At 43.4% G+C, this 24,385-nt stretch overlaps 2 protein-coding genes across 2 annotated transcripts; one reads left to right on the top strand and one right to left on the bottom strand.

The window, feature by feature from the left end:
* The first annotated feature begins 73 nt into the window (after positions 1-73).
* Positions 74-24,160, top strand: LOC135371096 (uncharacterized). Its single transcript, XM_064605103.1, has 31 exons — positions 74-385; positions 456-554; positions 2,072-2,152; positions 2,264-2,434; positions 3,592-3,714; positions 4,025-4,117; positions 4,235-4,340; positions 4,428-4,519; positions 6,140-6,232; positions 6,309-6,388; positions 7,955-8,018; positions 13,264-13,334; positions 13,448-13,490; positions 13,580-13,696; positions 14,053-14,170; positions 15,531-15,700; positions 16,103-16,297; positions 16,841-16,901; positions 17,763-17,875; positions 17,981-18,105; positions 18,185-18,353; positions 18,409-18,481; positions 19,129-19,178; positions 19,294-19,326; positions 19,541-19,614; positions 20,247-20,295; positions 20,366-20,482; positions 20,577-20,651; positions 22,208-22,315; positions 22,728-22,837; positions 24,030-24,160. The coding sequence occupies exons 1-31, from the start codon at positions 230-232 to the stop codon at positions 24,136-24,138; spliced, it is 3,138 nt and encodes a 1,045-aa protein (XP_064461173.1). The 5' UTR covers positions 74-229; the 3' UTR covers positions 24,139-24,160.
* On the bottom strand, positions 10,074-12,417 carry LOC135371097 (FACT complex subunit SSRP1-like). The gene has a single exon (XM_064605104.1). The coding sequence runs from the start codon at positions 12,312-12,314 to the stop codon at positions 10,143-10,145; it is 2,172 nt and encodes a 723-aa protein (XP_064461174.1). The 5' UTR covers positions 12,315-12,417; the 3' UTR covers positions 10,074-10,142.
* Positions 24,161-24,385: the final 225 nt, after the last annotated feature.

Raw genomic sequence — 24,385 nt, 5'->3', positions numbered from 1 at the left:
GACTTGAATGCAACAAAATCCAGACAAAGAGAAGTGGAGAAGTCCACTAGCAGGACTAGCAGCAACCCATCAACAAAAACGGGAATGCAATCGACACTGGCAGGAACTGACGTCAGAGGCTTGCGTATGTGACGTCACTTGTGCTTTTCCGTGTTTCGTTTCTGACTTTCCGGTAGTCGCTGGATGGCACGTGGTTTCATTCAAAGTGCACGTTGTTGCGGAAAGCACGATGAGTGACAACGAGAAAACGGAGAAGACAACTGAAGCGAAGCGAAGCAGCTCTCTGCTTTCAACGCTTCGCAGACTGTCAGATACAAATCGTGAGGCACGTATTCTTGCTGGTGAAGCGCTTCTCAAGGAACTATCAAACAAGAGTGCCAGCAAAGTAAGTGGCGTCGTTTAGAGCACGACACGTCGAAACTAACGATTTTCAATAATGCAATCAACTTTGTCAGGATGAAGATGAGTTTCGTACAACAGTAGAGTACCTCGTCAAGGGCTTGTCATCGTCCCAAAGGTCGTCAAGAGTGGGATTTACAACCACCCTCATTCAGGTAATTTGTTCAAATCGTCCGTTGTTTTGCACAGTTCAGCTGCTATTTATTAATTCAGCCGCTTCAACGGCCGGTTCAGCCGCTGCTGCCGCTGCAGTTGCTGAATATTTCGGTTATTTTTTCTGATGGGATAGCTCGTGAATATCGCTGTCAATTACCATGGATTTGAGTGAATTCAGCATGCTCTTCATATTGGTGGGGTAACAAAGTGATCTTTACTTGGCAAATTTCCGAGTTCAGTTCGCAAATATGTACATAATTAAACTTACGATACATGACATTCACATCAGAAGGCGGCAAAAACCTAATAAGAAAAAATGCTGTTAACCGCATCCCAGTAAACAATATACGTCCCGGAGACGTCTCGGCAATATCTTGTTGTGGAGATTTGGATGTCCCATGGACTTTCGTACAGAGCCCGTTGACGTCTTTTGTACGTTGAGGGGACTATGCTTTCAGTAGCCATTGTACATTCAGAAGACGTCCAGAAGATGTCACTTCCCAGACGTCTGGATATTAAAGGGACGTGTACATTTCCATGCACATCCGTATTGGTGTCGGCACCATTAATAACAGACCCGTAACTATAGAGAGTGGCCACTACATAGCTATTTTGTTCCGTTTCCCCTCTGTGCCCGTTTCTGGTATTTCCCATAACGGACACAGAGCGCGGCGGTTCAAATAAAGCAAACAGGGAAATGGAAAAGCTCACAGTCAAAACAGCTTCTAAAGGTACTAGCATTCCCTTTCCAAGAGAAAACAAATACTATATTGCTTGTCGCGCGAACTTCCGCGAATTCGAGGGTACTGTTCGACTCCGAAACAAAACGGAGGGTGAGCTGTCTAAGTATAATTCGATTATCCACAAAAACAACAGTCAAGTGACGAGTTGCGTGGTGTATTAACTCTGCAACAAGGTAACGCCTGTGTTTCTTACTGCTCTTGGTCTGAGACACTCAGTAGGTTAATTGAAAGTCAAATTTGAGAGTGCCACAGAATTCCGCATCTCTGCCTCTTTCGCAGTAAATGATCAATGTAACATAGACGGTCAGTTTTGGAAGGTGCGAAATCTTGCAATCTTGCACAGGACCGCCCTTTGTTTTTGAGAAACGCCTTTCAGCCCCTGTTTGGCCCGTACTTTTTTGTTTGTGATGCGATCGCCTCAGAATATCCAAATCTCGATGTACCCAGGATATTCTCTTTGGAACGTACAGAATATCCCCAACAACTAAAATATTTTGAGGAAACAGACTGAACGTCCATGTGACGTCCATGGAACATAGCTACAGTTGTGACATGTGCGACATAGTTTGGATCACATCACGAATATCTATGGGACGTACATAGGATATCTCGACGTCTTGGACGTCTGCGACACATTTTGAACGTCTCCAGGATATTCGTGGTTTACTGGGATGATTCTACGTGGCGTAGTTTTTGTTATTATAATTCAGTGACACGTTTTCTGGGACACCCTGTAGATATTAAGTTCACATGTACCGTCGTTTCCATTGCAGATCCTGCAGACATTCGCTAATGTTCCAGCACAGGACGTTCTCAAATATATGAACAAACATCTTGCTCTTGACGCAAAAGAGGTAGCTTTACATTTCATTTATGGCAAATTTCTATTCGAGTAACTGGAAGTGAACCTACAGTGAAAGTATGAATACGAAATTGCCTGACACATATTTTGGTTACATTTTCAGAACAAAAATCACGTCATGATCGGCCGTTCCTTGGCCCTCAGTTCAATAGTTCGATCAGGGAGAGCCAAAGCAGTGTCTGCGGACGTCGCCCGAGAATTGTTGGGTATACCCCCGCGTTCTCCTTGCACGGAAGTTCTGGTGTGCGAGATCTTCAAGGAGTTTTTAAGTCAAGTGAGTCGTAAATCTTCCTTACTTTTACATCGTGAATCTGTGTTCATGCAAAATATATACTGGACGGGCCAAACTATTAATAGCTGCATGTGCTATCGGACACATAACCTGCCTTTGGTGTGCACTCTATGCATCTGAATCGGGGGATGTGCAGCCTTTACTTACACATGCTTACATTTGACCATTTGATTGGAACATGGTGAGGCAGTTGTGCAGCACAAGTTGACGAGGAGGCTGCACCTGCTCTGTCGTCCATGCAAAGTTTCGTGCCCTGTGGAGCAGACGACATGATTAGGGTAGCTATAGACTACAGTGCTCATCAACGATCTTCTATTCTCTATCAGGTGCATGCTCACAAGCAGTTTTGTCAGTGTAGGACGGTCCTTGCTACTTAATTAATGTCCATTAATAAAAGAAGCAGTCACTCAATACTTGCAACACAGAGCAGACTTCTACGATAACTGGTCAAAGAACTACACTTCTCAATTAGTTTGACATTTATGGTAACTTGCACGAAACCAACACCTGTCGTACACTTAGTTTGCACGTCGTGTGCTCTCTGCTGTCCTACCTCATCCATGTTTTGATGCATCAAAGACAGCTGTGCACATCTCTGGGGCATTAACTAATTTTTCCACTTTCTGTTGTACACTGTCTTCGGTGGCATACTTACTTTTGCTACTTACACATTGTCATCATGTAAACCAAAGGCTTCCTACTGATCTTTTAGTGCATCAATGTAGTGTGTGATTGCTTGATTGCGTCAGCACCTCACAAGAAATGCCACTTCAGATACTAACAGAAATGACAAAAATGAATAAAGATAAGGAAAAGAAAACAATAAACAGACTGCATATTTGAGCATTCTGCCAAATGTGTTAGCTTTTAGAGGGCTTTCCTGTTTTCCCCCTTCTTCTTCATCTTGAGTGCAGGTTACATTTTCAACTTCTTCCTTCACCTCTTCTCTCTCTCTCTCTTCTTCTCTACAACTACGTATTATGGATGACCTAGACAGCTGTCAACATCAGTGGGCCATACAAAGATGCTTTTATAATAATTCACATCTTTTGGTTTCACTGTACCATAAGGTGGCAACAATAGGTTGAACCCTGACTGATATGGCACTGCATCTCTCCATACTACCCTTTCGTTTACAGGTGAAGAAGGAGAGTTTCAGAACAAAATTGTGGCCTGTTTTGGAGAGTGCTTTGTCTGGAGGCTGGGATAGCTGCTCTCCATTTACACTGTTCCTCCTCTGCTCGGCCGCACAGAAGTCACCGGTATGTATCTCCTTATAACCCCATGTGGTAATTATCCTGCAGCATCTTTAACGTATCAGCTTGATGTGAAATTTCACTCGTACAGGTGTGTACCCATTTAGGGGTACAATGGGCCTTGTCATAGGAAACCAAAATTCAACGAACTAGATGTCTTCCACGAGAACGTGGCGTTCATCTATATACATGAATATCAGTTTTGCTTGCTTGCCTTACTTGTCTTCCTTACATTTTTGTTCATTCCTTCCTAGTCTATTTCTTTGTGTCACCGATTGCATTTTTCCTATTCTGTGCTCTTGTTTTACCGTTTTAGGAAACAGTTGGATCAGAATTTCTGAAGGAGCATTGGGGATGTAACGATATCCTTTCAAAAAAAAATGTGCCAAGGATTGTTGCCGTCCTCCAGGTAAACTCTAGCATCTATTACACTTACACTGTACCGATTTCTAGCTGTATGAACTTTTTCTGTCGCTACTGAACTTTTCTCTCGATTAGAACCCCCCCAAACAAAATTCTTTTTCAGAGTTCTTTGTCCACGCTTCCTCACATTCATCCTGTATGTCGTTCCATTTTGGAGTATGCCTTGAGCAAAAATGCACTTGCAAAGGCTTGGAAGCGTTTCTATTGTGGTGAGTTTCCTTTGCATGCAGTTAATGCAACCAACTTTTATTTTAAGTTACTTGAGAAGTGTTGGACTTACTCACTGTTTGTTTCAGAGGGGCTTATGGAGTCTTCCACAGATGAAAGGACGTACATAATAATGGAGCTGTTGCCCTGGTGTATTTCGCAGCTATCCACCGCAGAAGAGGTATGGATGAGTCAGGTACTAAGCGTGCAGTGAAAAGTGCCTGTGCTTTTAATGCGTCAGCATTAGAACTCTCAAGTTTGTCTGATGGATGTGTGAAGCCTCGAGCTGAGACATAGGGTGTTATATATGAGAAGAAAAGTAGATAGTAGATTTAGATAATAGGTACAGTAGTACATAGTTTGTAGATATAGTAGTAATGTAGTGGTGATTAGTAAGGCCACCCATTTTCTGCTGCGGCAGATCCTAAATTCCACGGCATGGGATCGTGAATTCAGCGTTTTTCCGCGACACATGCTCAACGGCGTTGAGTTCAAACAGAAAGCTCTTTATTGGGCCCGCAAGATACAGAAAAAAGCTACAGCATTAGAAAGCTGTTGTGGCTAAGCATGAGATGGTACTTCGTATTCTCATCCGACAGAGAATGACGTTTATCACTGACAATCTAGGGCCCTCATACTCTTGAAAAATTTCTAGGAGTCACTTTTTTCCAAGAGCTCTTGTGTTTTGCGGGCAGCCTGGCACATTCCGCTTCTTATTTGTTCTCCTACATAAGCAGACGCTTAGACATATCTCCACTTCGCACTCGAAAAGCACAGGGCGAGATGGCAGAAACGAAAGTAAAGTTTCGTCGATGCGACGAACGCGCACCCGGTGTTGCTCCTTGCCACCGCGTGCGCGGGCAGGCACACGTTGTTTTTTGGCACGCATTTTGAATTCCGGGAACATTTGTGGCGTCCATTTTCTGAAGTTAAGACAAAAAATGTCGCATGACGCGGGAAGTCGATCCGGCTCAAATCAAATTTACGGCAAAAAAGCGGAATTCCACGCGGAATCTTGTATTCTGTGGTAAAGTCGCAATTCCGTGCATTTTTGTGGCATCACAGAAAACGGGTGGCCTTAGTGATTAGTGATAATTGGTTATTAATGATGAGTTGTGATTAGTGGTAATTGGTGATTCGTAATTGGTGATTGGTAAAAAAATGCTTACAATCGACCTTTAAAATGTCTCTCTATCTCATTCGTTCCTTACATAAGAGAACACATAAAGGGAACATATGATAAGAAAATGTATGAAACGCAAGAGAACGTATCCAATGCAAAAAAATACACAAGACAATACGTCTAATGCTAACACATTTTTGCCGCATTAATTACATTAATCGTCCTTCACATTTTTTTTAATTTTTTTGTCGAGCTCCTGCACAAAACATTCTTCACTTGTCTTGGAGGCCTACAACGTTTCAAGAGATTGTGTATGTTGTGACAGCATCTAATCATGTATCATATGTGTACTGTTTGCATTTGTCACACACATTTCTTCATCAGAAGTAGTCACATTTTACGTTGTGTGCTAAAAGACGATGCAGCACTGTACTTGCCCAAGAGCATTTCTTTGTGCTGTTTTCTTGCTTATGTTTATAGGCTTGTATAATGAAGGGTTAAAAATATTTCCAGTATGTTCCAACCCTGGAAATACATTTCTTATCAAACACACCTTTTAGTAGTTGAGAGAAATATTTCCAGAGCTCATTTAAAAGACATACTTAACCTGTCTGTGTAATTGTCATACATATCTTCTTTTGACTGCGTGTCTAATGCAACTCACTCCATTTCCTTTAGGTTGACAGCACCTTTACTGAGCAATTGAGAAAGGTGCTACTACAGACCATGACTAATAGCACACACATACTGCATGCTAAGGCACAGGACATGGTAAGCGAGATACCTACATAGCAGTACTGTCCTCTTGCAGCTGTAGCATACACAGTTTCTGTCAATGTTGAAACAGGCTCGTTGCCTCCTGGATTGCGCCAAAAGCACTGAAGACGTCGGCGTACAAATCGCACTTTTGGGATTCTTTGTAAAACCGTAAGTGTGCGACAATCTTCCTTTCTCTTAAGTATTAATGGTTTGTCAAACTTGTTGGAAAGTGCTTGCAGAATTTCTTCCGAGGTTTCAAGACTAGACTGGGAGAACTTTTCTGGTTTCTCTTATTTTCCTTTTAATTACTCGTGAGCTGACATTACTGTAGTTGCGTGCGAAATAGTACAACGAAGATACAGCTGAGCTTGAGTGTGTGATTTTTTTCTGGAATGTCCCACAGGAACCTCCATATACAGTCAACCCTCGATCTATGAACACCCTTCGTTTCTCGAAAGATCGTTCATAAATCGAGGTGCGAGGCGCGCAAGAGAAGTGGGCTGAAACACGACAGGAAATGCACTAGATTACGTTTATTTTTTAAACTACTCCGTAATTGTTCTCTGCACGATACATTCGGCTGCATTTATCCCGTTCGGAAGAGACGATAGAAGTCTGGCACTTGACTCATCCGCCTGGTCATCGAAGTACCGTATTGCACTGTGGATGTGATTCCATGCTGAGCGCGCGAGCTGTCACAGCTTCGGAACAGTATTGCTAATCGTCTTCACTACCACTATGATCAACCTCGGCACCATCATTTGACAACTGCACTAAAGCACTATCATCAAGCAGCTCACATATGTGTTCACTGTCAGCACAGGAAATGCGCTCCTCTGTTCTCACTCTGTAATTCTTGTGGCTGTGGGACACTGCAGGGGTTCTTGACCTTCATTGTTTGTTCGTCTTTATTGAGTCGATCCCGGTACTTTCCCGTGCGTCAACCTCTGGATGGCTCTGCCGTCACCTCTCATAAATCGAGGTCAGAACACGTGCATTTTTGTGGTTCATTCCCTGAAAATCTGTTCACAGTTCAGATATCGAGGGTTCGTAAACCAAGGGAGAAACACATGAAAAATGTTCGGTTCCTTGTGACGCCGTTCATAAACCGAGGGAATAGATCTCTACCTGAGAAACGTCATCATGATGTTGGTAGACAGACTGAAGCCGAAACAAATCGGAAGGGGAGGGCTGGGTTCCATGAATGGGCACTTGTTCGCTGCCTCCTATTGAAAGAAAACTAGGACCGAAGGTCGCGGCTTTTTCAGAGACCATTGTAATCCCTTCAAGACCATGGCTTTCGGACGCGACCTTGTTCGCCCCTAGCTTTGAGCTTAGTTCAACTCTCCCAAATTGGTGGCGCTGTCGAACACTATGACGTCATTTGTTTACAAACAGGAAAAGGTCTATTTGCAAATCAAGGGTTCATAAAACGAGGGTTGACTGGTTCATACTTTGAGGTGTGCAGCTGTGCAGGATTCTGAGTGGGAATGTTTTCTCTCACGTTTTTATTTTTTAATATAAAACTAAAAAAAAAAAAAAGATATTGAGTATTTCAAACATTATGCTATCTGCAAATAAATCTACTTCTGAGGATGTCTGCAAATGTGAAAGAACAAATTTTTTTGCCCTAAATGGATATCTTGGATTATGTTATGTGTGTGCTTCATTTTGCTACTGCAAGGCTAATATTACAGACATCTAAATTTTTGTCTTTTGTTTCAATCATCATAGGCCTAGCAGCATCCTGTTTGACCAGGTATCCAAATCGAAGACAGTGCAGCAACTCTTGGCTAATGTAAGCTCATGTAAATTTGCTTCTTCCCCCATCTTTCTGCTTGCGTAAAGTTGAGGTTGGGCTGTGGAGGGAAGCCATACAAACATGTTATACCACATGCGCTTCTGAGAACATCCTTGTCTTTGAGTGGAAACAGAAGAGCATGCTTCAGACAGCAGAAAATTTCTGCAATGATATCTAAGAATGTGGCTGAGGCTTTTCTTTCCTCAGGCCGTCGCGTAGCAAGAAATTGCCGTAGCAAGCTTGTGGTATGTGCGGAAGGCGTTCTAAATCAGCTGGTGCAGAACGTTCTTCCCTCCGTTTACAACACTCAAATTGTGGGTTGCGCTCAGTTCTCTGTCCAGCTAATGTAAGAAACGGCAAAAGGAAACAGTGACCCGTCCCTTCGTATTTCCTCCTCAGTGTTCTTTCAGATACCGGTGGTACTTGTGACCTTGCTGCCGTTATCGATAGAAGCATCGGAAAGGAAGCTGAATGGACAGGTCCGTGTCCCCCTCTTGTTACTTCTTGACGGAGAGGGGGGCCGACAATTTGTGAATCTCGAAATTCGGATTTATGCTATTTTATTCCAGCAATTACCATTGGAGTAGGACATGTATTTTGTAATAGGATGGGGTAAATCCGACATGCTCTTTCTGTTTCTTGAAAAAGAAAAAAAAGATGTTCACGTTGAAAATTTTGGAGTTCTATTGAAGATATTTCGTTCATTTTATTTATTTGTTTAGGGAAAGGGTGCTGTAAAGGGCATTTGAATTTTCAAAAGGAAGAAATTTCTTTCAATTTAAATTTGAGAAATTACTCATAGCACACTGCAAGATTTCTCTGCAGACAAATTGTCGCCGTGTTTGCCCAAGCTTGGGTGTGCCCCCTTATGCATATTTTTCCATAGCATGCGTTGCTGAGACTATTTGTATAGTTTGTATAGTTTATTTGTTTGTATGACAGGAACCGAAAATTACTGCGTACAATAAGATCGGACAATGAAAAGATGGCTAAGAAGCAAGCGAGCTGGTGAAGTTGATGCATAATGTAAAACCCCGAGACTAGGGAACATGAAGGGACAGACACAACACGAAGTCTCAAGACTTTGTATTGTGTTTGTCCCTTCGTGTTCCCTAGTCTCAGGGTTTTACATCATACAATAAGATCGGGTTCATTTGCCACTGCACAGATACACATTTCATGGTCGCAGCTGTATTGCATGCTACATGTTACATTTGAAATGCATGTCAGATAGGATGCTTTCCCTTTTCTAGAATAGTTGCAAACTTAGTATATTAATGGGCACTTGCACCTGATAGTAATAACGCATTGAAAAATACCTTCCACAGAATCAACTCTTGGCCTTTGCAACTGCTCAACAACAATAACAAACAAAAAAAAGGAAGAAAGTGTAGTCCCTTACAACAGTTTATGAGGATGTTACAAGATGAGAAGTTGTCTTACTGTGTGACATGGTGACATGACATGCTTGTTTAAAATCCTAATAAGAATGTGCCAATGCAAAACCAAAGTTGTTCTTGTAGTGTACTCTTGGAACTCACTCAATTCACATTACAAATTTTTAATAGCATGTAGTTGTCTGAGAGACTGCATTACTGTTTGTTTAATGTGGCAGATGGTTAAAGGGATAGTTAGCACTGCAAGCATCGATTCATTGATTTCTGTTGCAGGCGGTAGTGTATAAAAACTATATCAAGTCCGTGCATTAGATTCCGGCAGCTCAAGCGGTATTATTTGTGTGAAAGCAACGAGATCCACGAATGACGGGGTTATCGCTTCAGATTCAAAGAGGGAGAGGGGCGTACGCCTTTTTGTAGCAATTATTAAGTATGCTTTCCCACGGAGAATGACACACACTGGACGTGAGCCTTCCCGTTTCCCTGGCAGAAATGCGGCTTCCTATTGCCAACCCTGAAGTAACATCGTGGTAGCCTCCCGTAATATGCCCCTCCCCCGGCGCCCACAGGACAAAAGGGGTTAACGTTTTTTTCTAGTTCCGCTAGGGAGCAAACTATATCTCTTTAACGGATTGTTCACTACATTTCCTGCATATCAAATTTGAGAATACGTTTATTAACGCAAGCTATACAAGAAAAAGTAGTCTATTAACAAGAATCGGCATCAGTCATCTTCCCCCGAGCCAGACATGTCTACATCACTGGACGATTCGTTCACGCTTTCGGATGCCCCAGATTTTGTGGGAGAACTCTTCGGAGATTTTTTAAGCGGCTTATCGTCGTCACTCCCGGAGCTGCTTATGTACTCCTTGCTCTTAAACGACGCTCCGCTGCCTGGCTTCGTGGGGGATCCCTTCTTCGCAGGGGACTCGGACTCTGTTTTCGGTGCCTTCGGTGGTGCCTTTGGAGTCTTCTTTCCTTTTCCCTCTTTGCTTTCCTCTGACTTTGGCATGTCCTTAAGACCTGCTTTGTACGTCGCCATGGCTGCCTTATACTCAGCTGCTGCTGCGGCAGCCTGCTTCTCATACTTGCTCTTGTCCTCGACGGTTTTCCAGAGTTCACCGGCTTTCTTCGATATTTCCGTAATAGTTATGCCGGGATTGTCCTGCTTTATCTTCTCCCTGCTCTCGTTCAGCCACAAGAAATAGGCAGAGGCTGGACGCTTTGGCATGTTTGCGTCTCGCTCTTTCTTCTTGCGTCTTTGCTTTTTGGGTTTCATCCCGGGCTCTGGTACCGTCTTTGCACTGTGGCTCTTCTTTTCTTTCTTCTTCTCCCTGTCACCAGCCCCGTCAGAAGTGTCTTTCTTGCTGCCGCCTTCCGAGCTTTCACTGTCTGAACTAGACTCCACGTTGCTGTCGAATTCTTCCGCGACTTCACTTCCAGACTCGCCGGGATTGAAAGATTCGTCGGAAGATTCACCAGAATCTCCCTCGTCCCGCTGTCTGCCTTCGTCTTTGACGCGCTGGAGGTACGCGTCTGGCTCGTCCTCAGCGTCGGAATCGATCAGCTCCTCGTCTCGGACGGGTTGCTTTTCTTTGGTTCCGCTGAGGCTGTCTCTGTTCTTGATCCTCAACTTCTTCTCCGTGACGTAGTCGAAGAGCCTTCCGTATTCCTCTTTCTCGATGCTGCTGAACGTGTGTACAAGTCCACTCTTTGCTTCCACTTCAAAGTCAAAGGAACGTGTGCTGCCTCCGCTACGCGCAAAGTTGACGCACGAAATTTCGTCGAAGCGAATATGCACAGGGGGTTTATGGATGTAAATGAAGCCTCGCTCGAGCGGGTACAGCAGACCATTGCCAGCGCGGTATGAGCAGGTTATGCAGTGTGTGCCCCCATGGCCCTTGAACTCCCCAGGAACAGTGATCTTCCTCTGAGCGACTGCCTTCATGATTCGACTGAGCACTTCAAACGTGGGGCCAGACATATTTTTTTGGATGCGATCTTCAAACTTTTCGTGAATGTCCTCTTCGGACATCATGAGCTCCATGGTCGTCTCTTCCTCTTTGTTGAAGAGGAGAATGAGGTAGTGGTACCGTGTCTGGCCCTGTTTGATAGGAGGATCGAGGCTGAGCACAAAGAAGACTTGACGGTTGTCTTTGTGTGGTAACAGGAAGAGGCGCAACACGGTCGTCAGGGGAATCTTGTAATCGAATGTTTTTCCGTGCAACTGAATGAAAGATGTGAATACCTTGATATCATAACGACCTCTGGGTGTCAGGCACTGCAGTTCCTTGAACGTAGCAATGGCGTCGCCTGTAGCCTGAATTATGCTTGCCTTCGAAAGGACGTTATTGCGGAATGCTTGAATCGGATCGGTTTCCGAATTGGGATCCGTTGGAACATGGAATCTCAATTCCATAAGTGATACAGCTGCGTCATCGTTCTGGTGGAACTCGAGCGTCACTTCGTTCTTAGCCGTCGTACAGTGCGATACATTGCCTAGTGGGATCTCGTATGCCGATGACTTGTCGATGTCGAAGGATAAAACGCTGCCTTCGAAGCGGGCCGTGCCCCAGTTCCAACCTTTGAGTGACAGCTCACGTGTGCCAAGCTGCAAGTGGAAGTTATGTAGGAAAAACTTGGAAAGTCTCTCCATTTCGTCGTCCTGGAAGCCGCCGAATCGATACAGCGTACCGTTCTTCATCATCATGCGGATGCCGTACCCAGCACCCAGTCGTTGCCAGTTAATGTCTTCGATGTCCGTGCCTTGCACTTGTTCGACTTTACCAGTCTTGCTGTTCTTGAAGATAATTCCTTGGTTCGTCATTTTCAGGCGGCCAGATGTCATAGCCCCACGATCTTCCTTGAAGATATCTGCGAACTCTAAGAAGTCCATTGCTCTTTAGTTTTGTCGGTATTCCCCCACGGACGGGAGCCTTTTGTTGTGAAGGAACACCGCGCGTGTTCGGCGCTCTTTTAGGCCTGTCCGGAAACCGGAAATGACATGCCCACTGTTGCCGGAACGATCGAAGCAAAGCTGTCTACTAGGTAGCAGAAGTAATTTTATTCTTCGTTGGTTACTCACTTATGTCAGTAATACGAAAATACACTGTGGGTATACGCGCGCAGATTAGTGCCTCTTCCCCGCAGCAATAGATTATTTGCATATTTGCGAAAAGTTGTGTCCCAGTCGCAAGCACTTTCGACGTTCCCCAATGGTGCAGTAGCCATGGCTTCATGTCGTGCTTGCGTCATCGTGAAACCGAAACCAGCTGTGAACACGACTTTCGTTTTTCTTGTTTACCTAAAAAAAGAAGAAGAAGAAAAAAAACTACGATGTTACGCTGGATAAAATTTTGCACAAGGAATCTATACGTAACTGACGGTTGAACGCTCCAATATAAAAAACCCTGAGGTATAAACCTGAGTGAGGGACAAAGTTACATACAGTTATTAGTGTTGTGTTTTTGACCTGTGGATAACTTTGCCCATCGCTCAGGTTTACCATCATGGAAAATCAGTCATCATCGCCAGACTATCCTTTTAAACTACTTCACCGCTGCATCTCTAAAGTGTGACAAGTGAGCGGTGGTCTAATGGTCTCTTTGCAGCCATGAAGGTGGCCATGGGAATTTCTTTTTTCTTTTTGTTTTTTGTTTTCAGTTATCAAAAATTAGTATTATAAATATTGGGCGTGCCTGATGCCCATTAGCTCTCTACAAGCAGCCAATATCAGCTATGATAGCTGAAGTACGATGTGAGAAAATTTAAGGCACCACAGCCAGGATACATCCAGCAAAAAAAGAGTAAAGATAAATAGCTGATTGAAGTCTGCTGCTTTACAGGCATCCACGGAATGTGTGCTATGGTATGGAGATTTCCTGAGGACGTTTCTTCAGGATATAAAGACAGAAAGGTAAAAGCCACAACATTACATGCCTGCTAGAAATACACAAACCTTGGCTTCCTATGTAATGGTTGATTGATTGATTTGCTCTTGTAAAAGTTGTAATCTTACTCTTGTCTTAGGGGCTTCCACCTCGGTCACCAGCAGTCTCAGGCGTTCGAACAGGTTAGCTTTTCTTGCGGCAGTGTTGACTTGTGTTTTGGTTTTTAGAGCTTATGTGCATCCTGCAGTATCTTACGCTGTATTTTTTGTAGCTGTCCCATTTGCTGAACCTTCCAGCAGTCCAGTCTTCGGCACAACTAAGATCGGAAAATCTACGCTTTTTGGTTGAAATTTATTCCACAAGGTATTGTGGTGCACAAACATCTGAGGTTAGTAATCAAGAACACTGTTTTGCACCCTTATTTGCAATGTACATAATATGCGTAGATAGAGTAGATAAATAATATGTGTGAAACATACTGTTACGATGCATATGAAGACTGATCAAAAACTATTCAGAATAGATTTTAACAAGTATGTATTTTGCATCTATTTTACCAAGTAAAACGCATACAAATTTGGATCTTCGTCAACACCAAGGGAGTCCCCTTCGGGAAACACACACTTAGCCAAGTGCTATTTTCACTGTTCAGAACATTTTTGGAATACAGTGCAAAAGATGTTCATATGTATTTTAGACAAAAAGTATTCAACTGTGTCACAAGCCTGGTACCTAACCATGCAGATGCAGTCACCTAAAAGACACCTCCAGTCTGCGATCCTGAAAGCCTTGGTGCCATCAAAGAAGTCTCAAACAACAGACTTTGTCCAGTTACTGGTCTCCCTTCTTACTGATATTAAAGGTATGCTTCATTTGAAACACTTTTGAAAGCTACCATGGAATCTTTGCCCATGGGCAGTTGAGTGTAAAATCTGAGAAGTAGTGTTGGAGCCAGAGCATCGAACCAAAACGTTTTTCGGTTTGTTTTGGGTTCGGCCATAAAGGTTCCGTTCCGGTTCAGCTCCGGAGTTCACATACACCTGTTCATTTATTTCAACATCACAACTGATATATTTATTTATTTAATAAATAAATGTATATATATAATATGTAATATATTTATTTATTTAATAAATAAATATATCGGTTCGATTAACCAGTTCAGAAGCTGTAAACCAGTTCGAAACTGGTTCGAGGTTCTAATATGCTACAAAATTATTGGTAGCCACTAAAAATGATACAAGATCTCTTAGTCACGTTTTTTGTGCATTTATTTGTGTTTTTCGACCAACAGGATCCCCTTTTATCCCGGTTGCCCCGGTATCCCGAACCGGAAACCAAAGTTTTATATCGGTTAGGTTCCGGTTCAGCTCCAAGATGGCTCTAGTAATTACGGTTCAGTTCCAGCTAAAAATATTGGTTAATTCCGTTGTTTTGGTTTCGGTTCCGGTTCGATTCGACGCTCTGGTTGGAGCTGTGTGGAGTAGCCGATCAGCTCTTTGACCCATTGAACTTCAGTGGTACAAAAAATTTTGGTGAACATTTTGGTGAAATTCAGTGAACGCTGTCCTTCCGAGGACTCCTGTGGTCCTCACACAGGGAGTCATGTATTATATGTACAGCTCTCTACAACATTAACTTGAACGGTGGCGACAGTAACGGAGCAGTTGTAGAGCTACCCTGTCGGCACTAGGTAGACCAATGGGGAAAGAGCGTTGTGGGCTATCCCACTCGTGTTTGGGTGTGTTTGTCGAGAAGCAGGTGCTCCGCTCTGAATGCGCGGATGAGGCTTCTCGACAAACACCTGCAAACACGAATGGGGTAGCCCGCAACGCTCTCTCCCTTTAGTTCTACATTGTGGCGATAGGGTGGCTCTCCAATTGCTCTGCCAGCCGTCACCGTGTTCAAGTTAATGTTGTAGGGAGCTCTACCTATTTCTATTCTCATCAAACTCCATAAGACTCCATGAAAGTGGAACAACTTCATTTCATAATGAGCTGAAAGGCTGTACAATTGCATTGATGGCATCACATATTGAAAGTAACATCCAATAAAAGTTTTCTTTAAAAGTTTCTATTTTGAGTAATAACGTCCACTACAAAACGAACGCTGCCTTTAACGTAATTTGAAATGAAGTTGTCATGGGCATAAAAGTGCCCCTAGAAGTATGAATTTACACAAATCAATTTATGGTGCATGTGTGTTTACAAATGAATGTGTAGAACATGGAAAACTGGACACCTTGAAGCTCCTCACAAAATCTCTCAAGATTATAAAGAAAATGGAAAAGAAGGAAATGAATCACGAGGTCGCAACAAGCCTCAAGCTTCTGCTGGGCTACCTTTCCATCTTGGTGTTCCTGGGCATTTGCGAGGACAACAGTATATTGGAGGTAGAGTACCCTTTTATCCTCCACCCTATGTATTTGTGTATACAAATGTGTGTGTATAGAATAAAATCAATCAATCAACGTTATGGGCTCCTGAGTCGTCATTCAGGCCTTGTTGTACATCCCCAAAGTGCCAATGGGTAGTTTTTCTAGGAATAAAATTTTTGGAGAGATTTGTTTTTCCTAATGTTTGTGTTTTTACAATTAGCGTGACACTGTGTGAACTCTGACAACTGAAACCTCCAACAAAGTCCTGGGGAAACGGAATCTATTGATATATTGAACCTCTTAAAACAGAATCTGAATCTGTGCCGGAATGATGTCCAAGAGCTCTGAATTCACTATTCATTACAAAATATTTGTCTCTTCAGTTTGGGTTCCACATATAATTTTTTTTTATTACAGGACATTCAAAGTTCTGCAAAGGCTTATGTGAAAGACAACAGCCAGACAGAAGACTCTGTTTGGGTTGACACTATCATGGAAACGCTCCTCAACATGTTGGCAATGACAAGTCAGGCTGTTCGGACTGTGACGGTTCTGATCTTTTCACTTCTCCACAAGCACATGAGTGATGATGCTCTACATCAGTTACTAAGTGTAAGCTTCCACCTGTAGGGATTGATTACATCTCCTTCTAGCGTTTTATCATTTCCAAACAACTAGCGACCTTGTGAAATGGCAGGGCGGCACACACATTTCATGTGTAAGATATTTGTTTATGAAGCTTAAATGAAGCACATGATAAAAACGATTTCTGTGCCCCGTTGAGCTGAATGGCACTAACCCACTACTTGTACTATGTAACATGTTCCCCTATATCGGATTGCTTCATTAAACACTATGATAATAGGCTATGTAAAAGCTGTGTACAGCAGTCCAAGGTGTTCAGATGTTCTGGCATGCACGCTGTTATCCTGTTAGTCTTTAAAACTAGCCTGCTTTGACGTTCATATGTAACCCAATGGACTTGCTGCCTGCTAAAACAACACTGGACGAGCGTTCACACGACCTGTGTTTTCTGTGCATGCCTTGCATTCCTTAACATATTTCAACCAGAGGCTGGAAAATGCCCTCACCTCAATTTTTTCCTGTGGAGGTTTCTGCACACCTCACCTCAATCCCCCCTTTCTCTCTATTTAGGCTTTTGGAACAAAGAAGGAGGAAGAAGAGGATGAAGGGGAATTTATTGTTGATGATGATGGTGAGTTTTATCAGTCATTGACGATGGCTCTGTTTACAAGCAGTACAGTAAAACCCGCGGATAGCGATATCGCGTATAACGATATCCCTCGTAAAACGATGGTTCATGATTTTACCGTCAAAATATACATTGTTTCTACGGGGAAACTACCCGCGTATAGCGATGGAGACCGCAGTTCCGAGTACTCGTATAACGATGTTGGACGCTGTCCCGTGCGCGTAACCTCGCGGCGATTTTCGCCGCGATAAGATACAGTAGAATCTCGATGATACGAATCTCACGGGGTAGCGGGAAAAAATCGTATAATCCGAAATTCACATCAAAGTAATTAAACCAAAATAAAAATTGAGGCAAGAAAATAGACAGCGACTGTTCATTTTCCAGTACTGTCAGTGAACGAGGTAGGTGGTAACGCTTTTATGCCTCCGTATTTGGCCAATGCTGCTCAAATTCGCGAGATGATTCGAAAGGCCTAGCACGTGCTTTCCACCTGCGAGTCGCGCGACAGCGTTCTAAAGCGAGCTTCTCCTAAAGCACGCAGGAGTTAGGTGAAGCCGACTTGCAGAATGGTGACGTGTAGTGTTACCAGAAGTTGTCCTGCTATGTTCCCCGGCTCCCTGCACGAGTTCTGATCGCTGTTTTCCCAAGCCAGTGCGATGTCAGTCACACAGCTTCGCGTTTTTTAAGCATCTGTTTCTTTTTCGTTTGCTACACGCGGGGTGCCGCGCGACTTTTCAGGGACGCGCTATATAGGTCAGCCCTCGTTTAACGAAGTTCCCTGTATAACGATGGAATTCGCGATTACAGTCAATATCGTTATACGCGGGTTTCACTGTACATGTTTTTCCTTGACTTGCATAGAGAGTAGTGACAGTGACAGCAGTGATAGCGAAAATGAAGAAGACGAAACTGCGGAGACAGATGACGAACTCCGGGACCGCCTGAGAGCTGTCTTTGGAGACGATGAACATTCCGTAAGTGTCCCTTGGGTGCTAATGTGCAGACAAAAGTATGCTCGCACATTTTTTTTAAATGTTTGCTCTAACCTCGCAATTTCCCCATTGTGAAAATTGCATTAGGACGAGGAGGGGGTCTTGACGGACAAGGAGATGTTCGAGCTGGACAATGCCATATCTGCGGCGTTCAAGGCTCGCATGGGAGAAAGCAAGAGTGAGAGAGTAACTGGCATTCACTTTCAAGTAAAGTACGTGCCACGTTCACTTCCATTATGCCACGCATCTACTTTGTGCGTACCAGCATGTGCTTGTATTAAACTGATACAGGTGCCTAGAGCTCCTGCAGGAGTACATAGGAAGTCACCCTCCCGTCCACCACCTCATCAAGATTGGCAGTGTCCTCGTGGCAGCATCCACACTGCCTAACTTCAAAAGTGAGAAGACCCTTATCAGCAGTATAAGCGACACCTTGCGTTTAATGAGTGCAGTTAGAAAGGTGAGCACCTGACATTTTAAGTGTTGTGTATGTGACTCATGGTTTCAAACGTCAGTTTTCCAGCATATCTGACGTGCGAAACGAAATCATGGAGCTAACGAAGAGTGTCCTCGACCAAGTTAGTAAAGGTACGTAGGTGCTCTTATCCTTATCGATGCAAATACATTGATCTTGCATACATACATTCATGGGGATGGGCGTTTATGCATCAGATTTCACTCCAAGTGATGATTCTATCTACCTCTTGGGACAAAGTTATTCAAATTGCACCACAATGCAACAGCCTTGTGGTACCGAACTAATGCTGGGACACTCACAGAACGGAACACATTTTCAAAAATGCTTTCATTGTGGTTGTCTTTGTTGTCATACGCGGTGTGGATTTGAAAGTGAGGTACGAGCTTATGCGACTGACCTGATTGGTACAGGGCTGTTTCACAGCAGCATTTCATTTGCATAACTATGAATATAGGAACAGAGCCACTCTCCAATTTCATACATGGCCTCTTTTTTTTTTCTTTTCTTTTTTCTCTTTTTTTTTTTTTTGTAGTGTCTGTGTTGTGCCAGTGTCAGAGGCACACACCACGTTGCGCGGCAGTGGTGTTTCAGATGTCACTGTTGCACATAGAGTTGCAAAACTGCTTGATTTTGATCCTAGAATTTTGTATATTTTTACTTTTTAGTGCACTATACACATAGTTTGGAAAAGCTCTTGTATTGTAAAAGAAACATAACGTCGTGTTCTTACTCGTCTTCCCATGCTCTTGTTCTTTAGTGTCAAACTTACAATTGAAAAATGTGCTCGGGATCTTCTCTGCTTTCCTGGTGAGTGAGTCCTTAGAATGACGTTGCACAGTTATTGTGAACTGATGGGGCTGGTGACGTGACTCGTCCTTTCTCATGTCCGTTGGGTTCATATGTGCTTTTTTGTTTCACACAGGTACTGTGCTACAAGAAAGTTTGCTCACACCTGGTACGTAGTACATGATGAGGGATCGTGAATTACACAGCCCATTCTAATGTTTTTGTGTGTTCGACATAACCGAGGTCAGCCGGAAACCTGCATGCAGCAATTTCTGAATGAAAGCTCTATACACACTGTGTACTGTGCATGGACCCTTGTCTTTTGCATACTGCACGTGCATACTTCTACTACATATAAGACTATTATACTGCATGCAATGTAGGGACACGAAGAAAACAGCAGCAGTTGGTATCTACAGCTGTATATGGACTCTCTGAAAGCTTATCTGGAACACAGGTAAGTTTTAACATGCACTTACATGTAACACACCCACCATGTGCTCAGAAATTTTAAAATTTTTTTACTACTGTCATCAAAATATATCCCAACCATTACTTGTCAATGGGCTTGAGTGATACACTCAAAAAGTTTCGTGCAAGTGGGCCTGGGACTTCTTTGAATGGGAACAAAGTGGGTTTCCACATCTGACTCCTTCCTAAGAAAGAAATGTCATGGAATATGGAATGAACAGAAATAATAAGAAAAAAGTTAATTAGCGTAACATCTTACTGAAGCAGTTAACAAGAATTTCAAGTATATCCTCTCTTGGGCATCCACAGGGACAGTCTCAAATATATGGTAGCCATTTTTTTGCTGAGTCATGCTCATCCTTGCTAATTTTAAGAAAATTATGTTGTGCATACTGCTGCTCCGTATAATGCCAGGTGATACAAGACCTGCTTGATTGCATTATTTATATCCCCTACTCCCATAGTGTTATCTAACAGCCTACATGACCGTTTGATCCAGATGAATGGCTAATAGTATCAGGCATTAAATATCGCTCGACAACACCGAAGACATTTTGTGCACATGGCCCGGAAACAGTTACTGTGGCTACTGTATGAGATCTGTTGTCCTCATTGCAGCTCACACATCAGTCCATTGTTATTTGTAAAGTTCATGGAGACCCACCCAGTAAGTTGAGTGACACTTTTTGTTTTGTCCCATTTTTCACGTACTATCTTTGCATCATACCCTGTCATAGGAGTATTGTTACGACTTCATCGTATCATTAGAAGAGAAAGCGTCTGCATGCATGGAAGAACAACACATGAGACTTCAGATATTTGGTCTGCTTGTGGCTGCTATTCGTCTTCTTCAGGTAACATGACAAGAAACTGAGTTTCTATAGCACTGTTATGAGTGTGCTTTGTGAACAATCGTGGGTACTAATGGGTACTTTGCTTTGGCTGAAGGGCGAAGCACTGCCTGCAAGCAAAAGATCAGGCGTGCAGAAAATATTCAAGAAACTCACTGACACTGCTGTGAAGGTATGTCTGCTCCACACCTAGACAGATTTATTTGGCCATCTGAAAGGGCCATCATAGCTTTTAAAGTGCTGAACAATGCGTGTTGACACAAAAATGTCTGTAGTCTGGAAATCAAAGGGTCTCAGTATCAAAAACCGTTGAATGGTTAGGGGATGGTAACTTCAGCCAATTGGACGAGAACAAGAGGAGAGGCACAAACTCAGGCTGAACTCGGAACTCTACTGTACAAGGAAGGACTGTCGTCGTCCAATTCGCTAAAGTTACCACTAATGGATATGTACCAACTACCCCGCATGATACCTTAGTTAGGGGATGGGCTCATTCTGTCACAACTGTGGCAACATGCGGCTATGTCCGAGGGCATTTCCGTTAACGGTTGTTGGGTGCCCCTTTTTAGTTACCGCTGACAAAAACTGGCATGTTGTCCTATCCTTCTGACATCTACCTTATCTTCTGCTTCTAAGTGTGTATTTGCTTAAGTTGCAGCCAAGGGCAATACATGCGAAGAAGAAAGAAAAAAAAAGCATACAACGGGACACAGCTGCTATTTTTTTCTTCTTCTTCGTGTCCATTGCCCTGGGCTGCAACTCAAGCAAGTATACATGTACGAACTACCCCAATTCGTAACACTAGTAAGTGTATATGTTTCACATGGTTCCCACTGGTCCTTGAAGCTCTTGAATACCCTGGAATTTGAAAATGCCTTTTAAAGGTCGTCTGGAAAACCCTGGAATTTTTCACAGTACTTGAAAACCCTTGATTTTGCATCTTTTTCTGATTATCATGCAGCTGCTAGGTCAAGTTCCACCTACCCGGAGTCAGAACTATAGTTTCCAAACCACAGGAGTTAGCACTCTTTGCAATAGGAATCAGGAGCAAGAAATTAACGGCACCCTCCATTATGTTAATCAGTTTTCATTTCTGTCATATGATCTTCGGAACATTTCGGAGCTCTTGTCGTCACATTTGTGAACGGATCACTGCTGTGCAGCCCTCGTGCATTCTCTCACATGATACCTGTAGCTTATAAATATGTTTGTGAAATATTGAAGCCCTGGTCATAAACTGTGTTTTACATCCCAGACAAAATGACGGCTGAGCTTGAGAAGCCCCTGAATCCTTGTTCCAAAATTCAGTGGAAACCATTGTTTCATGGTTTACCTCTTTCTTGTGCCTGTAATCTTTCTGTGTCTTCCCCTAAGATCCCTTATGTGTGCAATCACTTAGTTTTCGATGACTGGTGCCAAGCTTGTGATGCTGTTTGTCTGCTGTTGCACACAACAGGTCTCGGTGCATAAAGGTTTGTCAGTGCAGTAGAAACTCATCTTTAGGCCCTATGCATGAACTGTTCATTACAGAGGCAACTTTACTCACAGGGCTCATGTGACATGACCTGTTTTCAATAACTTATCCTGAACAAGTTCGGGCACCTCTGTAATGACCACGACCAGTTTTTGCAGATTTATCAATTTGGATACAGAGCATGACAAATGCTCAGACAGTGTGGTTCAACTTTGGTAGCACACTTCAAAAGCATTTTGCGTTACTCTCCGTAGGCGCTCGAGGAGATGGCCAAGAATAAAGAAGTCAAGACAGGCATGACCATGGAATTTGCTGACCTTCTCCTTGTCATCTCCAAGCAATCTTCGTCGCTTGGATTTCAGGTGCGTGGTACGATTTCTGAAGGACATGCGATTTAAGCTGTACGATACTTCAGTACTGTGATTTCGTGGTTTTGACCCTCTGTCTGGCACTACTCTATGGGTGGTAAAGTTAAGAGATTCGAGGGTCTTTACCCTTCCAGGCATCCAGTTTTCACCAAACTGTAGAGATGTGTTCTGTAGATTCACTGAGATAGACCGCAATTGGATCAAGCATGAATGTCGAAGCATGTTGTTAGGCGAATCCACTGAACAGATCTGCAAAGCCTGGAAAAATTTGGATTCCTGAGTAACCTGTCATATCTTGTGGTAATCTGAAGTGATTATTTTGATGGAGCTGTAGCCATTTAGGACATATAGCTAGACCCAGCTACTACGAACGTAGCTGGAACCAACATATCTCACTTTTACGCAGCACCCATTTCAAGACAACGAAGCTCTATCTGCTGCGCTTGAAACTCTGACACAGTTAATGGGACACAGGCAGAAGAATGTGAGGAGAAGAGTAGGACAAGTGCTTAAAGAGTAAGTGTTACCATGTGAAGCCTTAAAGGGCCACTGAAGTGGAAGACTTTCTTGTCGCAGAATGAAAGTTGCCATCATGCTGTCAGGCAATGCGAAAGGAACGGGACAATTCCGTTGCGGTATTCGTGACTTTTATGAGAATGAAACCATAATTTAAGCTTTGCCTCTCTCTCTCCTCCTCAAGAAGCATAGCAATGCACAGCGGCCTACCACTGGTCTCCTCAAACGATTTGCCCAATCATTGCGGGATATTGTTTGAAGAGACCAATCACAAGCTGCTCTTCTTGAGAAGTGGGAGAGCATAAATTACGGTTTCGTTCGTGCATAAAACACGACCGATGCAAACAGATTAATCCTTTGTTATTGCTGCCAACATAAGGGAAAGCTTTCTTCCCTTCAAGGTAATATGTAGCACATGCCATATAACTTGCACTACCTAAGGTTTAAGGTGGTTAAAGTGCAACCTCCATTTTTGTTCCAACCACCCATGACAGGAATTCTCTTGCGACACTATTATGTGCCTGTTACGTCGCTATGTTGCACCCTGCACATATAAGCTTTAAACTGGAACACTACCGGGCCTGCTTGGCTAACCATACCTAACAAAAGTCGTGTTGATGGATGTAGATGATCTATTGCTGGGTGTATCGACTTCAGATAAACCGTATTTACTCGCATATAAGACGCACATTTTTTTACCCAAAAACATCGTGCCATTGAGGGGGTGTGTTGAATACGCGGGGGAGAATTGGATCCCTACACTTGACTCCCACGTTATTTCGAGATATCAGCGGTGATCTCCACGGAATCAAATGTCACGATTCTCCTGTAGCATGGATCCGTTCCATCAAGCGGGGATGAAATACTCCCGTAATTCATCACTCTAGCACCAAGCGCTCGTTCTCAATGCTGGCTGGCGCTGCGCAAGACTACCCAGTTGTGCTACTGAAATCGGGCTGCATTTAAATTGAATCCTCCTCGCATGGTGGGTGGGGCGCTTCAGAGCAAGCACCTCCCTCGCAGAGGGTCATTGCGCTTACGTCACAGCAAGGCGGAGCCATCAGTAGTAGGGGCAGTTCAGTGCATAATAGCTTAAAAATACGCTACCACGATTGAGGTGGTGCCAGTTGTGTAGTACAGAACATTTTAAAGTACAAGTAACCCCCTCCCCCAACCCCCTTTGATTCTTCAGGATAAACAAGGAGAACAAGAAAAAAGAAAAGCCAAAGAAAAATGAAAAACGAAAACACCAAGATGCTGACGAGACGGCACCCAAGAAAAAGACTGTGAAGTCAGAATAAAGGATGTTTATCGTGTATTATACACAGAAGCAAAGAACATTGTTCTTTCCATGCTGTTGCCATACGTACCGACCGGCAACCCTAATTTACAGGTGGAACTTTACACGCTGGGTTCAATCTCCCCAATATTTGGGGGGGGGGAATGAGGGTACCCCCCCTTACCCCATGTAAAGTTCCTGTACCCCTCCCGGAATATTGTTTTGGCTATACCCCTGCCTCCGAGAATCTGGTGATCCCAACCAAGTCA

This window comes from Ornithodoros turicata, chromosome 10 (assembly GCF_037126465.1).
Source record: "Ornithodoros turicata isolate Travis chromosome 10, ASM3712646v1, whole genome shotgun sequence".
NCBI classification, from domain to species: Eukaryota; Metazoa; Arthropoda; class Arachnida; order Ixodida; family Argasidae; genus Ornithodoros; species Ornithodoros turicata.
The sequence above is the reverse complement of the archived record's forward strand: the minus strand, read 5'-3'. Positions and strand labels throughout refer to the sequence as shown.